This window comes from Ordospora pajunii (genome assembly GCF_021821965.1).
Source record: "Ordospora pajunii strain FI-F-10 chromosome Unknown Cg_12A, whole genome shotgun sequence".
NCBI lineage: Eukaryota > Fungi > Microsporidia > Ordosporidae > Ordospora > Ordospora pajunii.
The window spans coordinates 150,615-165,714 of record NW_026848135.1 but is presented as its reverse complement, the minus strand read 5'-3'; the positions used below and the strand labels follow the sequence as shown (position 1 = coordinate 165,714).

The 15,100-nt window shown below is 47.4% G+C and overlaps 8 protein-coding genes across 8 annotated transcripts; 6 read left to right on the top strand and 2 right to left on the bottom strand.

Moving 5' to 3' along the window:
* Window positions 1–19: 19 nt before the first annotated feature.
* On the top strand, window positions 20–3,964 carry HK407_12g18070 (uncharacterized protein; the record flags this gene model as incomplete). Its single annotated transcript, XM_060421757.1, has 1 exon — window positions 20–3,964. The coding sequence occupies one exon, from the start codon at window positions 20–22 to the stop codon at window positions 3,962–3,964; it is 3,945 nt and encodes a 1,314-aa protein (XP_060276132.1).
* Window positions 3,965–4,057: 93 nt separating this feature from the next.
* HK407_12g18060 (putative tetrapyrrole methylase) lies at window positions 4,058–4,840 on the bottom strand (the record flags this gene model as incomplete). Its single annotated transcript, XM_060421756.1, has 1 exon — window positions 4,058–4,840. The coding sequence occupies one exon, from the start codon at window positions 4,838–4,840 to the stop codon at window positions 4,058–4,060; it is 783 nt and encodes a 260-aa protein (XP_060276131.1).
* A 561-nt stretch (window positions 4,841–5,401) lies between these two features.
* On the top strand, window positions 5,402–7,945 carry HK407_12g18050 (AAA domain-containing protein; the record flags this gene model as incomplete). The annotated part of the gene is made up of 1 exon (XM_060421755.1): window positions 5,402–7,945. One exon carries the CDS (start codon window positions 5,402–5,404, stop codon window positions 7,943–7,945), a length of 2,544 nt encoding a protein of 847 aa, XP_060276130.1.
* A 157-nt stretch (window positions 7,946–8,102) lies between these two features.
* On the top strand, window positions 8,103–8,897 carry HK407_12g18040 (uncharacterized protein; the record flags this gene model as incomplete). Its single annotated transcript, XM_060421754.1, has 1 exon — window positions 8,103–8,897. One exon carries the CDS (start codon window positions 8,103–8,105, stop codon window positions 8,895–8,897), a length of 795 nt encoding a protein of 264 aa, XP_060276129.1.
* Window positions 8,886–9,230, bottom strand: HK407_12g18030 (putative RNA polymerase; the record flags this gene model as incomplete). The annotated part of the gene is made up of 1 exon (XM_060421753.1): window positions 8,886–9,230. The coding sequence occupies one exon, from the start codon at window positions 9,228–9,230 to the stop codon at window positions 8,886–8,888; it is 345 nt and encodes a 114-aa protein (XP_060276128.1).
* Window positions 9,231–9,301: 71 nt separating this feature from the next.
* HK407_12g18020 (Fip1 protein) lies at window positions 9,302–9,820 on the top strand (the record flags this gene model as incomplete). Its single annotated transcript, XM_060421752.1, has 1 exon — window positions 9,302–9,820. One exon carries the CDS (start codon window positions 9,302–9,304, stop codon window positions 9,818–9,820), a length of 519 nt encoding a protein of 172 aa, XP_060276127.1.
* Window positions 9,821–9,936: 116 nt separating this feature from the next.
* On the top strand, window positions 9,937–10,551 carry HK407_12g18010 (ribosomal protein L15; the record flags this gene model as incomplete). The annotated part of the gene is made up of 1 exon (XM_060421751.1): window positions 9,937–10,551. One exon carries the CDS (start codon window positions 9,937–9,939, stop codon window positions 10,549–10,551), a length of 615 nt encoding a protein of 204 aa, XP_060276126.1.
* Window positions 10,552–10,643: 92 nt separating this feature from the next.
* On the top strand, window positions 10,644–15,065 carry HK407_12g18000 (putative CAF1-binding domain-containing protein; the record flags this gene model as incomplete). The annotated part of the gene is made up of 1 exon (XM_060421750.1): window positions 10,644–15,065. One exon carries the CDS (start codon window positions 10,644–10,646, stop codon window positions 15,063–15,065), a length of 4,422 nt encoding a protein of 1,473 aa, XP_060276125.1.
* Window positions 15,066–15,100: the final 35 nt, after the last annotated feature.

Sequence of the window (15,100 nt, the reverse complement as noted above, 5' to 3'; positions counted from 1 at the left end):
TGTGTTTCTTCACGACTACATGCTACTATTTCTGCTTTGTCTTTGCAGTATGGCAGCAGGTAATGGACTAGACTTTGGAAACAGGGCTGAAAGGCGCGAAAGGTTGAATTCCATGCACCATCATGACGACAACGACCACAGAGAGCACAAAATGCATGAGTATAGAGACAGACCCCATAAGGGTGAAAGCATTGTGGTTACAAATGAATATCCTGGAACTATGCATCATGATGATTCAAATTTGCATGACGAGGACTCTGTGCAAGACCATCCAAAGGTGGTCATTGGCACGTCTGATACAGGCAATACATATGAAGATGCTATTGACGACGATCTTTCGTTCCATAATGGCCATGAAGGCATACTCAGCCAGCTTATGGCTAATGAGTCATCTAGATTTGCGGAGGTGCCGACTGAGATCAAAGGCACGCCTCCAAACTATGCATATCCGAATGAAACATATGTTTCTGGTGACAACACAATGAGTGGGAGAACAAACATTCAACAGGTCAAGATCAATCAGCTACTGGAAGATGGAAAGCCAATAGACAATGCAAATCCTTCGAACATGTACAACGCTCTTGTGTCAATTGGCCACTCGAAGCCTGTGGCAAGTGGTGTTGCCGACGAGATCAGAAATGCAAATATCGACAAGGAAATGAGGTTGAAGAGAGTGCGTGAGCTATCTGAGCCTGAAATAAGCCCGTCGTATGTTTCTCAGCTCGATCTTGCAAGATTCAAGAACTCGAAGGATGCTATTTCGGGCTTCGAGAGGGACATGTTTGTGCGGATGGCTTTTGAGTCTCGTCTTGCAAAGATGGATTCAGTAGAGAGGTCGAAGTTTGAAGCGTTTCTAGCAAGCAAGTACACGTCTAGCTACAATGCGGGGCTTGCAAGAGGGCTGCCTGCAAAGGTGGCTCATGATGAGGCAATGAACGATGTTGATCTAGCATACCAGCATGCAGCAAGGGCAGCAGCGATTTCTGGTGGCGGGCAGCGGGTTGCAAAGCTTGCAGCAGACAAGATACAGATCGAGGAGGAAAGTGCAAACAAGATTGCAAACTCGCCTCCTGGCATCCGCTCTGAGCTGATTAGTGAGAAGATAAAGGAGATGAATGCCAAGAGTCTTGAGAGCACTGTGGACTTCAGCAATGACCTGAAGAAGATGCATATTGAAGAGCCGATCGAAAGGGCGCATCAGAAGCTCGAGAGAGCAAGTGCGTTGAAGGAGGAGGCATATGAGGAGGCAATAATGCATCCGGTTGTGAGCGAAAAGATCCTGAGGGACATTGCTGATGTTGGGATGATGGACCTCAGTAAGGCACAGAGCGATCTGAAGATCATCGAGGATCATCGCTCGAGGATTAGCAACGGGGTGAATGCGCTTGATTTACTGTACAACGTGAACAATCAGAAAGCAATTGACCAAGTGAACAAGATCAACGAGCTGAAGGAGAAGAATGCGATTGCAGCACAGAGAGATGCTGATGAGAAGAACGCACTGAAGGCGGCAGAGGAGAGGCTTGCGCTGGCCAAGGAGAGCCAAATAATCAGCCAAGACGGGGAGAAGAAGTTCAAGGAAGTGTTTAGGAGGACGGGCGATGTGATCGAGGCAGGAAGAGCAAGGGATGAGGCAGAGAGAGAAACAAGAAACAGGCTGTCGAAGGAAAGAGAGCTCAGAAGAAGGGAGGTTGAGAAGATGTTTTCAAGCAGGAACATTGAAATGAGCTCATCGATCAAGGAGGCGATTGAGCACATGGCAACTGCACATGCAGGGTTGAATGAGGTTGGCGACAGCCTTGAGGATCTGAACAAGAAGTACATTGAGGCCGAGAAGCGCAAGACGAACATTGAGGAGCTACAGAAGGAAACACTGACACCTGTGAAGGTCAAGGAGGTTATTCCATCGAATGTAAGCAGTGTTGGGATACTGGATGGGCGAATGGAGCTTCCATTGAAGGGATTCAGCAGCGAGGAGCCGAAGACAGAAGAGGAGGCGATTGTGCAACGGATACAGATGAAGAGGAGAGATCAGGCAAGGAACAGGGTGATTGAAACACCGATTGAGACGGGTCTGAATGTAATTGAGACTGAGGATGGGTACACGCATATTTCTGAAGCGGCAGAGAAGATGGATATAAGCAAGGGGAAGGTATTCTATCCGAAGAATGCAAAGGGATTGATGGAGAAGCAAGGGCTTGACACATCACTGCTGAATCACAGATTCAACACTGGAGAAAGAACAGACATTGACAAAGGAGTCGAGTACTATGAAGCGGATGCAAGCGGGTTCAGCCTTGATCTTCCGTCTCCGTTGGATCCGATTCCGACATCTGTGATTACAAATGGAAAGACAAGCCTAGACATTGGCCATGCGTCTGAGATCCAGATAGACGAGGGGGTGCTGATACAAAAGCCCTGGGATGAGTTTGTGAAGGATGTCCGGCCATCAGTCAACGAGGGGCATTTACAAGAGGCACAGGCAATGGATACTATGCATAGGAAGTCAGTGATTGAGCAGGAGAACAAGAAGAAGAACCTTGAGGAGATAGATGTGAGTGTGATTACAAATCCCGATGGTGCCGAGTATGTCGAGGTTGTTCCACCATATGGAGTGGCTGAGATCCTGCCGATGAGCCAAGCAGTTGCGAGTCTTAAGAGCATTGGGACTCAGTCTGTTGAAGCAGTAAGCGAGGAGACAAAGAGGCACAACCAGAGCATCCTGCTTGACATGGCATCGAACAAATCGCAAACTGATGTGGAGACTGAGTTTGTTCTTGATGTTCTCAGCGACATGGAAAAGTCCGGAAGCATAGACAATCTTTCGAAGAAGAATCCATTCAATGGACAGATTGATGAGAAGAAAGCAAAGATTGTTGATAAGCGTGTGAGTGAAATGATTGAGGAGAGTATCTCCACATCAAAAACGATTGAGAGCAATGTTAGGAACAATATCCTTAGGAATGCCGAACAGTATTCAAAGCAGCTAGGAATCAGCACACAGTCGTTCATTGAGATGGTCTCCAAGGTCTTTGACAGTGTTATTACGCAGATGAATGTGTACAACCAGTCGTCAATCAAGAACAGGAAAGAGGTCACAAACACTCAATTCTACAAGTACATCACAACCATTCTACCGAGTGGCACTAATGTAGATTCAAAAAAGGTAGTCAAGATATTCTTGTCCAGCATAGCAAAGGAGACGAACAGGCCTGATACAGTTGATGGAGAGGTGATAAGCACTACTACGGTTAAAAGCGACCAGCCGATCATCGCAACACGGAGCATACCTACGCCTGATGGGATAAGGAATATGGTGTATAACTTGACGCCGAAGAACAATGCTCCTAAACCTGCTCCTGGTGATCAACCAAAGGCCAGCATTCCGGATAATTCACAGATTCTTACAAAGTTCAATTTGAACGATCCGAACAAGCCGCTTACAATCCCAAGAGCCAAACCGAACACTCCTAGCACACCGCCCACTAGTACGACCACTACTGCACCTAATACACCAGGGAGTAATCCACCAAGCAGCACAACAACCATTAATACGAATAAGCCACGAGGTACACCCAATAATCTGGTTAATATTTTTAGCATTCCTGGTGTGCCAAAGCCTAACACTACCACGCCAGAGGAATCTGGCAATCCACCTGCCGCCAATGCTCCTCCACAAGGTACACCAAGTAATCCAGCTGGCAATCCACCTACGGTTAATGCCCCAGGTAGTGCCCAAGGAACACCCAGCAGCAATCAGCCGAGTAATGCACCTAATGCTCCAAGCACAAATACTACACCAAGTACTTTGCCAAGCACAGGCACACCTAACACCACACATCCGGGCACTGGCACTGGCACTAATCTTGCTCCTAATGCACCCAATACACCGCCGGAAGGATCAGGTAATGGAGAGAAAGAGCGCAAACATCCATTAACTTTCATTTCCTCTCGGAATCCTTAATTGAAGCAAGCATCAATAAATAATGATCGAAGTCCAATTGTGAGAAGGAATTGATAATTCGACTTAATAAATTGTTGTAATTACTTTGGTGCTTTATTCATCAAGAGCATTAGAGCCACTGCTTGGATTCAGCAATTCAACAAACTCCTGCTCGATCCGATCCAGTCCTCCAGGAATGATGAGTGAGTGAAGTGGTTTCCCGAAATCCCTTTTGCGCGCATCATCCATCGTGCAATAAGTTACCTGTTCTGTGGGAGATCCAAACCTGCAGACCGCAAATATTTTTGTGCCACTGGTTAGTGCTGAGGACTTACAGATGGCTGCAGCCTCAAGAATGTGCGACACTGCCTCGTTCACACTCATGAAGCGCTCTTCGTCTGTTTTTATGTCCAACAGGCACAGGGTGTGGAGCTTGTTTTCGATGTTTTGAGCAATGTTTGTGTAGAAGCTTGTTGGCTTCCATGTGTCCGTGAAGTATGGGACTGTGACCACTCGTCCGAACGAGTATGAGTAAAGCCCACAGCATCCCATGACATTCATTATTGATGCGTTGTGGACTATCTCAACATGCACGCCTTGTTCCTTAGACCTTATCAGTATGTCTGTGTGTGTTGTTGCGAACAGTGGCGTTCCCACAACAAGCAAAGATACATTGCATTCTGCAGCCTGCCTGATTATTTGATCAGTCTGCTCAACAGTCTCTCTGCTTGCAATTTGTATTTTCTTGCCAAGTATGGACTCAAGGCCATTGATTGGCTCGTTCAGGATTGAGGTGTAGCCCTCCAGATATGTGTATGAGCTGTTCTTGACAGCATCGAGTCCCCTAAGAGATATGTCCTTGTATGAATGCAGTCCAAGTCCAATTAGGTAGAGCATGGGCTATATTGGCGGGCTGGTTTATAAGCCCTGGAATGAGCGGAAGGATGCATCAGGCTGCAAATGATAGATATGCAAAGTGCATCGATGGAGTGCCATTTATGATGTACTCGACGCTGGCGATTGTGGTTATTGTGATGTCTGTGTATGTGTCGCAATCTTTGGTTGTTTTCAGCCTTATTCCGATGTATATGGCTATGTCGATTGGGTCGAAGAGGCCGGTGGTTACTCTGATTGTGATGCTGAGCTTGCTGGCAATGCTTGCGCTGCTGAGCTTGAGCAAGAAGCGAATACAATAAATGTTTGTGCAAATTATGTATGTGATGATAGGGAGGAGGATGGAGCATCCAGCGATGTGGGTGGTGTATGCTGATGCAAGTAAGGTTTTGAAGCGATCCTTGGCATGTATCTGACGATGTTTATTATTTGTGCTTTTTTTATGCATAGTAGTGTAGATTAGCATTTGTGTAGTTGGGAAGCATGTGCTTTCTGGAATTCAACAGAAAAACACAGTGGAGTCTAGAAAAACAAGGCTATTTATTGGATTGTGATTGTTGCAGCATGGGTGCAAAGAAATACACAGAGAAAGCACAGAGCCTGTTGAAAGGATGCCTAGATGAGGCGCTTGCAAACAATAACAATACTGTTGAACCTGAGCATCTTCTGAAGGCTATTCTGAATGATTCAGAGAATGTATTGTGTAGTGTTTTGAGTCCTGACGAGCGGAACGAGATCAGAGCAGCAGTTGCGCGTAGAATAGGCGGATTTGCCAAGCAATACAGTTGTACTGAGCCTAGGGTTGGAGAGGCACTTGGAAGGATTGTGCTGGCGGCAGAAGGAGTGAACGACGAGTATGTTTCTGCAAATGTGCTTGTGCTGAAACTGCTTGAGGCACGGAGCATATGCGAGCTGATTAAGAATGTTGATGATGTGAGGAAAAGAGTTGAGGAGCAAACGAGAGGCAAGAGGTTTGATTCGAGAAATTCTGATGAGATGGAGGATGCAATATCGAAGTTTGCTGTGGACATGGTTGAGCAAGCAAGGCAGAATGTGTTTGACCCTGTGATTGGAAGGGATGAGGAGATAAGGCAGGTGGTCGAGATTCTGTCCAAAAAGACGAAAAGCAATGCGATTTTAGTTGGCAAGCCAGGAGTGGGCAAAACGGCGATAGTGAATGGTATTGCACAGATGATAGCGAATGGAGAAGCGCCTACGCTGCAGGGTGTTAGGATATACAATGTTGATGTTGGGTCGATGGTTGCAGGGACGTCTCATCGAGGGGATTTTGAGGAGAGGCTGAAGAAGCTTGTGAAGGAAGCGGAGAGTACGCCTGGGGTTGTTCTTTTTATTGATGAGATTCATATTGTTCTTGGAGCAGGCAAAACGGACGGGGCGATGGATGCAGCGAACATGCTGAAGCCGGGACTTGCAGCAGGAACAATCAAGTGTATTGGTGCAACAACACATGACGAGTATAGAAAGTATGTTGAGAAGGATCCTGCGTTTGAGAGAAGGTTTGTGCAAGTGGTTGTGCGGGAGCCGTGCATTGAGGATTCGGTGACGATGCTGCGAGGGCTTAAGGAGAGGCTGGAGGCGTATCATGGGGTGAAGATAGCGGACAGTGCGCTTGTGTATGCAGCCACTGCTTCGAAGAAGTACATATCGAATAGGAGGCTGCCTGATGTGGCGATTGATTTGATTGATACAGCATGTGCAAGTGCAGTGATTGCGCTTGAGAGCGAGCCGCAGGAGATTTTGAATGCAAGGGCGAAGGCATGGTCGCTTGAGCTTGAGAAGACAAGCCTGGAGATTGATCTGGGCAGAGAGAAGGATGAGCAGACGATGCGCAGGCTTGAGAACGTGAAGGAGAGGATCGAGGAGGTGAAGAGGAGCCTGCAGCCGATGGAGGACGCATATGTAAAGGATAAAAGCTATATAATTGAGGTGAAGCAGCTGAAGAAGAAGCTTGAGGACACGAAGCTTAGGCTAGCGCAGGCGGAAAGGGATAGAAACACATACCTGGCGTATGATCTAAAGACGAATGTGATTCCTGTGATTGAGAGCGAGATTAAGCGGGTTGAGACGGTTGAGGTGATACTTCCTGTGAATGTTGCAGAGGTGATAAGCCGATGGACAGGAATACCGGTGAAGAGGCTTACGCTGAAGGAGAATGAAAGGCTGCTGGAGATGCCTCAAAGGATAAAGCAGCGGATATTTGGGCAAGACCATGCCGTCGACAGCATTGTTGACTCGATTCTGCAGTCGAGGGTTGGGCTGAGCAGGGATGACAAGCCAATTGGCGCGTTTCTTCTTCTTGGGCCCACGGGAGTAGGGAAGACCGAGCTTGCAAAGGCGATTGCGACGGAGCTGTTTGACGACGAAAAGAACATGCTTGTGCTTGACATGAGCGACTATGGAAACGAAATGAGCATTACGAAGCTGATTGGGGCGTCTGCAGGATATGTTGGATACAATGAGGGAGGAGCGCTTACTGAGCCGATCAAGAGCAGGCCATACAGTGTGATTTTGCTGGACGAAGTTGATCTTGCACACCAGACAGTGTTGAATGTGCTATACCAGCTGCTGGATGAAGGAAGGGTTACCGATGGGAAGGGATCTACCGTTGACTTCAGAAACTGTGTGCTGATTATGACGTCTAATCTTGGGCAAGAGGTGATAATGAGATCGGATGTGATGACTGACGAGGACAAGAGCGAGATGGAAAGGATTGTGCTGCACAGGTTTGGGCCGCCGCTTGTGAACCGGATTGATGATGTGATTTACTTCAACAAGCTCGGCAAAGACAGCATGTATATGATTCTTGAGTATCAGATCAGCCAGCTCAACAAGAGGCTAGGCGAGAAGGGAATGGTGCTTAGTATTTCTGATGCGGTTAAAGATGATGTGGTTGAGAAAGCTCATTCGTCGATGTATGGAGCACGCCTACTGAAGAGGTTTATCCAATCGAACTTTGTGCATGCACTGACGAAGATTATGCTGATGAGAGTCAACGAGGATTTGATTTCTGTTGAATGCACGCATCCGTCTGAGATGGCTGAAGGGATGCGGATAGCAGACTATGTGTATAAGGTGATTCCGAAGTGATGAATGATGCCTAGCTGTGTGAGAAGCAGATGCATGTTGTCTGGAGACGTGCTTGGAATAAAACTGTTTGGAATGTGTGCTTTTGTGAGTGTGTTTTGCAGGCTGAGGAGGAGTTTTGTGCGAATGCGATGAAAATTGCCGATCGAGAAGATCCCGGATGGTGGTGTTTCTGAGGGATCCCTGGATAGAAAAGAGCATTAATGAGCAGCTTCACGGATGGATGGGGCCTATGTCAGTGAGGCAACGGATGTCATTTAATGCTCAGATGATCGATGTGTATGGGAAGCGAAGCGACGGATCGATTAACGTGTGTATTTCTGATGCAAGGCGTTTTATTGCAGCAGTGCTGAGCTGCGAGGCAGTTGCTGAGTTTGGCAAGGATGTGGCCTGTAGCATTGAGGATGTGAGAGGATGCTATATGACGGTGGATGTGTTCTGGTATGAGTACTGCAGCAAGAGGAAGATGTTTGTTGCATTTGTTCAAGAGTTTACATACTGTGGAGGAGAATGTGATGTATGGGGCGAGCCCACGGACATGAATGGCTCGGAGCAGCTGCGAAGCATAGGGATGTCATGGATGTATGCGACGTTTAGAGCTGATGAGTTGTATATCCACAGAGCAGCAGTGCATGGATGTGATGAGATAGCAAAGATGCTTGATTCAGGCGATGATTATTGTGGAGAGCAATGCGAAAGATGCTGGCGATTTGCCGAAGGCAAGCGTCCTGGAATGGAAGGCAATACTGGATGTGCATTGGGCAACTCCAAAGCATATGCAGGCACAGAGCAAGCAGATAAAATGCACGTGGATGTAGAATATGCAGACATACATGTAAAAAGTAGAAACGACATTGCGTTGGAAAAGTGCTTTATTGACATATGTTCAGATAGTGATGATGCACTGGATGCGGCGTGCATTATACAGAGCCAGCAAAGCAGGTCATGTCCATAAATGATTGCATTTGCAGCATAGATAAAAAATACTTAACGCAACGTCGTCTTCATTGTCTCTTGATTGGAAGTAGATTCCCTTGTTGAAGCCGCATCTTGTGCAGTCGATCATAACATGTGGGAGTGTTGGGTCTTGCAGCAAGTCCTTTGCATACACCTCCATTGCTTTGTGCTTAGTTCGAAAGCTTTTTGAGTACAAGCAGTGCGACTTTGTTTCTTGGATGTGTTCGCAGTTCTTACATGCCATCAGAAGAGTGTTTTCCTGCGAGTCTTCCTTTGGATAGAGCAGATTGTTGCATTCTCTGCAGAACCGGTCTGATGGTACGGTTTCCATGCGGGGGCTGGAGATAAATGTGTTGAATGCGAAGCGTGGAGCGGATTTGATGAAAGTTGCCGACCCCTGAGATGCAGAACGACGAGGAGTTCTTTGTTGGGGATGAAGGGTCGTCTGACACGTCTTCTGATCTTGAGCTGGTGATCAACAAGGTGCCTGAGAGGGGGGAGGAGCATAAAGAGGATGCGGAAGGACAGAGTATATTGGATTATGACATAGATATTTTTACAGACAAGCCATGGAACAAGCCAGGAGCGGACATTACGGACTACTTCAACTATGGGTTTAATGAGATGACGTGGAAGGAGTATTGCAACATGCAGAGGAGAAAGAGCGAGTTTACGCTTGGTGGGGATGATTGGGCTGATGGCCGATACAGCGGGGTGCAGAGGGGATTCAGTGAGATCAAGAGGGAAACGGAAGGGGGGCGGAAGGAGAAGGGCAAGAAGTCGAAACGGGAGGGGCGAGATGGACGATCACGGGCAGATAGACAGAGAAGGAGTAGGGGATGGGGAGGAGGCAAAAACGAGAAGGAAGAGCGAGGTGAAAGGCGAAGGGAGGTGCCGAGGGAGAATGGAAGGCGTATGTAGCCAGGCAGAATTAGGCTGTATGAATGCATGGCAATGTGTATGCTTGAGCTATGGAAGGCGGTAGTATTTGTGTGGGATTGGCGAGAACAAATAGGTAAATTTTTGCACCCCGAGAGATGGGAGCAGTTAACTATCTGATGGAGATCCACAGGCGCAAGCAGTCTGACGTGATGAGGTATTTGCTGAGGATAAGGGTGTGTGAGTACAGGCAGCGAGGAGAGTGTTTCCGGGTGGATAAGCCGACTTTTCTTGACAGAGCAAGGAGTCTTGGATACAAGGCGAAGCAGGGATATGTGCTGTATATCGCAAGAGTGAAGAAGGGGAACTTGAAGAGGACCTACCACAACGGAAACACACGAGGAAAGTGTGTGAATGCAGGGATTGCGCAGATCAAGCCGTCGCAAAGGAAGCAGGTGACAGCAGAGATGGTGGCAGGAAAGAAATGCTCGAATCTTAGGGTGTTGAACTCGTACTGGGTTGGGCAGGATGCAGCGTATAAGTACTATGAGGTGATAATGGTGAACAAGGACCACATGGCAATAAGGAATGATCCGAAGATCAATTGGATGTGCAGGCCAACAATGAAGCATAGGGAGTGCCGAGGGCTTACATCTGCAGCGAAGAAGAGCCGAGGGCTTGGGAAGGGAGTTCGATACAACAAGTCGAACGGAGGCTCTATACGTGCGTGCTGGAGAAGAAAGAACACGTTGGTTCTACAGAAGTATCGTTGATAATTAAACCTTGGTGCTTTGAGTGTGTGTTTTGAGATGTTTATGAGGAGGGACTTGAAACAAACTTTTTTGATGGCTGAAGCAGAAATTTTATGCAGCAGCAGGGGCCATTTGAGGCAATGGAGGAGGGAACACAAAGGCATGAATTGAAGGAATTGTTTGAGAAGGTCGATCCGAAGAGCCTGAACAGAAGATTTGTGGATGAGGAGATACAGAGGATGAAGAAGAGAAGCATGATTGAGCCTGTAGAGATTGCAAGGGCGATACTGTATCTTATGGATTTTCCGGAGAAGGAGTGGAACTTGAGTGAGATAGTTGGATCTATTCGGAGCAATCTTGAAGAGATTAACTGGCGGGAAGTGTATTCGTGTTTTCTTGATCTGGGCTTGAGCGTGTGGAAGCATGAATCGCTTTATCTGATTATTGATTGCTGGATGCATGTGAGTGGGGCCAACACGATGCCTTATGAGATATTTTTTGGGAGATGGAAGGATGAGAAGGCACAGGTGAATTTTCTGCGGCTGATTATCGAAGGGGACGATAAGCGATTGCAGCTGTATTCGAATGTGTTTTTCCGACGGATAGTTACGCCCGAAGAGTCTCGGAACCATCGGTTTAAGAATGTGGTGGGGTATGAGAGTACGTTTAATTGCGTGGAGTTGTTTGAGTGCATTGGGATGCTTGAGTCTGTGGTGCTGGTTGAGCTGATAGCGAGGAAGTCGCCTGAGTGGTGTGTGATGGGGCTTGGATACATACAGCCGATGTTTTTGAAGATTTTTGACGATCTTGTGCTAGGGTTTGCACGCGGGGCGCCGAATAGCTTTGTGCTGCATGTGTTGTTTAAGAACCATGGGAGTCTAATGCTGCAGAAGGCGGTGATGCTGCAGAGGGAGGGAGTTGCGATATCGAAGATACTGGATGTGTTTCTTGAGAATAAGATGCTGCCCGTTGTTTCTGAACTGCTTGAGCCTGTGGAGCTTTGCTTTGACGTTATTGTGCTGAGCTCTATCAGAGACCACTTGAATCTGACGATATGGCTATCGAACAACCTGACGACGCGGAGGGATGAGTTTGTGAAGGTGCTAGTGAAGTATCTTGGGATGAAGGTTGCAAGGCCCAGGGAGGCGGAGAAGATGTTTCCGCTGACGGCAGAGATATTTGGGACATTTATGAGGATAGTAGAGCAATTTCTGAAGATTCTGAAGCCGGAGACGGTGATGATGTACAATGAGTTTAAGCAAGGGCTACCTCAGGGATTGAGGATGCAGAAGACAAGGGATATGAAGATTGAAGAGGAGGCAAGCAATTTTATTTCGCAGATAATCAATTCGCAGAGAGGGATTGAGAGCAGCATCTGCCAGATCAAGGAGTTTTTGAAGGAGGAGGGAGTAAACAAGGAGCTTGCATCGAAGATTTTCTGTGCGCTGCTTGAGAACTACAGTTCGTTGTATAAGCTTCCGAATTCCGACTTGATTGCGCAGCTGTATGGAGGCCTGATCAAGGAGGAGATATTTCCGAAGCCGTATAGAAGGGTTGCTGTAGAGTATACTAAGGGGTCGCTGAAGTATCCTGAGAATGATCGAGAGTATTCGTTTGGATTTAAGTGCTTGGAGGTGTTTCTGCCGCAGCACCCGTCGGTTCTTGGGGAGATTGAGGAGATTGAGAGTGTGAGGAGCAATTTGGTGAAGAAGGAGCTTGTGCTGATTGATTCTGAGATTCATCCTACGATTGGGTTTGATGATGTAATGAAGCTGGTGTTTAAGGAGAGATGCAAGACGAATGGAGGAGTGGGAGGGATTGTTGATGCGATGGAGGAGAGGAGAAGGAAGGCAGAGCTTGGCAAGGAGTGGATGGTTGGAATGATGGGGGAGCATGATGCTGATGAGGAGCAGGTGGTGCAGGCAATGATGTGTGAGATTGGAGGCAAGAGAAGGAAGGGGGTAGAAAGGATGTTCTGTGAAGTGGCAGAGAGGATGGGGAATGAGTTTATGATGCATTTTGTGAAGAGGGCGTTGGAAGTGGTGAAGATTTTGCTGGACTACAGATGTGAAGGGGAGATAGAGATATCGAAGGTAGTTGGGGAGGTTCTTGGGAGGATGCTGCTTGAGAGGAACCGAATAGTGACGCTTGAGCAGTTTGATTTCAAGAGGTTTGTTGTGAAGAGTGTTGAATGTCGTCGGATACTGTTTGGAGTTACGTTTGTGACCAGTTTTTTGAGGCAGGGAAGAGGAGGGCTTGTTTTCCGGCCGATGAATCCGTGGATGATGGGTATATTTGGGCTGCTGAGCGAGGTGTACAGCTGCACGCTGCGGCCGGTGCGAGAGGAGATCCGGGGGCTGTTTGAGCATTTTGGGGTTGAGCTGAGCCCGAAGCCATTCAAGAGTTTTGGGCTGAGGTCGAAGAAATATTTGGCGGAGTATGTGGTTGAAGAAGGGGATCTTGTGATGAGGCATGTGTTGTTCCTTGCGCTTGACTTGAGTGTGCGAGAGATATCGCAGCCGATAATTGAGAAGGCGTGTTCTGTGGCGATAAGGACGGGGATGGAGTTGTTTAAGAGTACTGTGGTTGAGAAGGGGAGTGAGTATGTGCTGTTCAGGAACATGGTTGTGAATCTTACTAGGTTTCTGTGCTTTGTGTCGGCGCAGGAGCCGATGAAAGCGTGCATATCTGGGAATGTTTCGTATTTTATGAAGCTGTGCTCGCTGGAGTTTTCGACGGAGAAGGTGTTTAAGATAGCGACGGAGAATCAGGAGGTGTGCTGTGAGCTGATACAAAAGGCAGGGGTGTCGCGAGTCAATGAATCGATCAATGCATGTTACAACGAGCTGGAGTATAGTACGGGACGGCAACAGCATGTGTGGTTTGAGCTGCTGCAGGATCCTGGGCATATTGAGAAGGTTGTGATCAAGCCTGTTGAGAACGGGGAGTATCAAGAGATCAAGACGCATCTGGTGCAGCTGAGTAAGAAGATTCCGTACTCGAAGAAGAATGTGATTGCGGATGAATGGCATGGACTGGTGGGGGAAAACAGGGAGGCGGTGTTTAGTAGGATAGTGAGGAGCATTGATGAGTGTGAAGACAAGGACGAGGAGTGCACGAGGCTGTGCAGGTACATTACGGGGCACTTGATCAAGAGCGGAAGCAAGGATGATTTTTTATTTGAGTGTATGGAGAAGATGTTTAAGGTATCGCACAAGACGCAGAAGGAGGTGATAGGATGGCTTATTTATTCGAACGACCCGCGGAAGTTCAGTGTGAATCTTGTTAGCAAGTTTATTGAGCACAACCTGATCAATGTTGTTGAGTATGACCAGGCACTGTCCAAGATTCCTAGCACAGAAGCGAATCTTGACTTTGTGATAAGTTTGCTGACGTCTCTGATAACTGCGGAGGTGCATGTGTGCACGGTGTATGATTTTATCTGCACGCTTGAGATGCTTGCGGGGCACAGTGACAATGGGAAGGTTTTTGATTTTTTCCAGAGGATTGGAAACTTTATGATGCATATTGATGGAAAGGGAGTGCCTGAGTATGAAGAGTATGTGAGGATAAGCAGGTTTAGTGCGGTGCCTGAGCAGCACCTTCCTGAGTTTATGGAGCGTGTTGGGTATCCGGAATCATTGGATGTGAGGTCTGCATTTAAGGTATCGTGGGATCATTTTATCAGGTACAACCGGATTCCGACGCTATACTGCTATCTGAAGATTGATCTGCTGCCTGTGCTTGTGAAGGGCAGACTTTATGAATGCCTGAAGGAGAGCCTTTGTGTTTTTGTTGAGGCGTATCGGAAGAGGAATTATCTGTTTTTCAAGATGTACACACGATTTGTGCTGAAGATGCTTGATGAGGTTGAGGAGAATGGAGTGAGCAGGAGCCTGGTGTATTCGTTTCTTGAGGTGTTGTATCCTTCGAAGGTGCCGGCATTTACGTCATTTTTTGTGGAGATTGTGAACCACAGGTATGTATTGAGGTACTTTGAGTGTGAGGAAGGGCTATGGATTGCGATGGAGATGCTGAGATGTGGAGTGTACAGTGGAAGGCTTGCGCATCGTATCAGCCAAGCGATGAGTTTTTTGAAGACGGCCGGATGGGTGAGGATGTATTCGTCGTATCTGTCGTACAGTTGCCCACCGGAGTACCCGCATCTGAAGAATCTGATAAATGCAAGCAGGGACCGGGTGGTTGCGGTGGAGAACCAGAATTCGTTTTTCAGGCTGCGAACGGCGCTGCAGAACAAGACGTCGGTGAAGCTGACTGATCTTGGGATAGGGAAGAATCTGTGGATGTACTTGATTGACAACCTGAACGAGATGGATGAGATATCGATGATGGCGGTTGAGAGCATTAAGTTTATGGTGGAGAGGAAGATGCATGCCGAGGAGATTCTGACGATGCTTTGGATTCGTATCAAGGCCGGGGATGTGCCTGAGGCGCTTTCTGCGTGCTACAATGAGCTGCAGATGCTTGACAGTAGCCGGGTGTTTTTAAGGGCTCTTGAGAGTCATGGACAATAAAACTGTAGAGTAGATGAGGATGAGTGTTAGCCAAT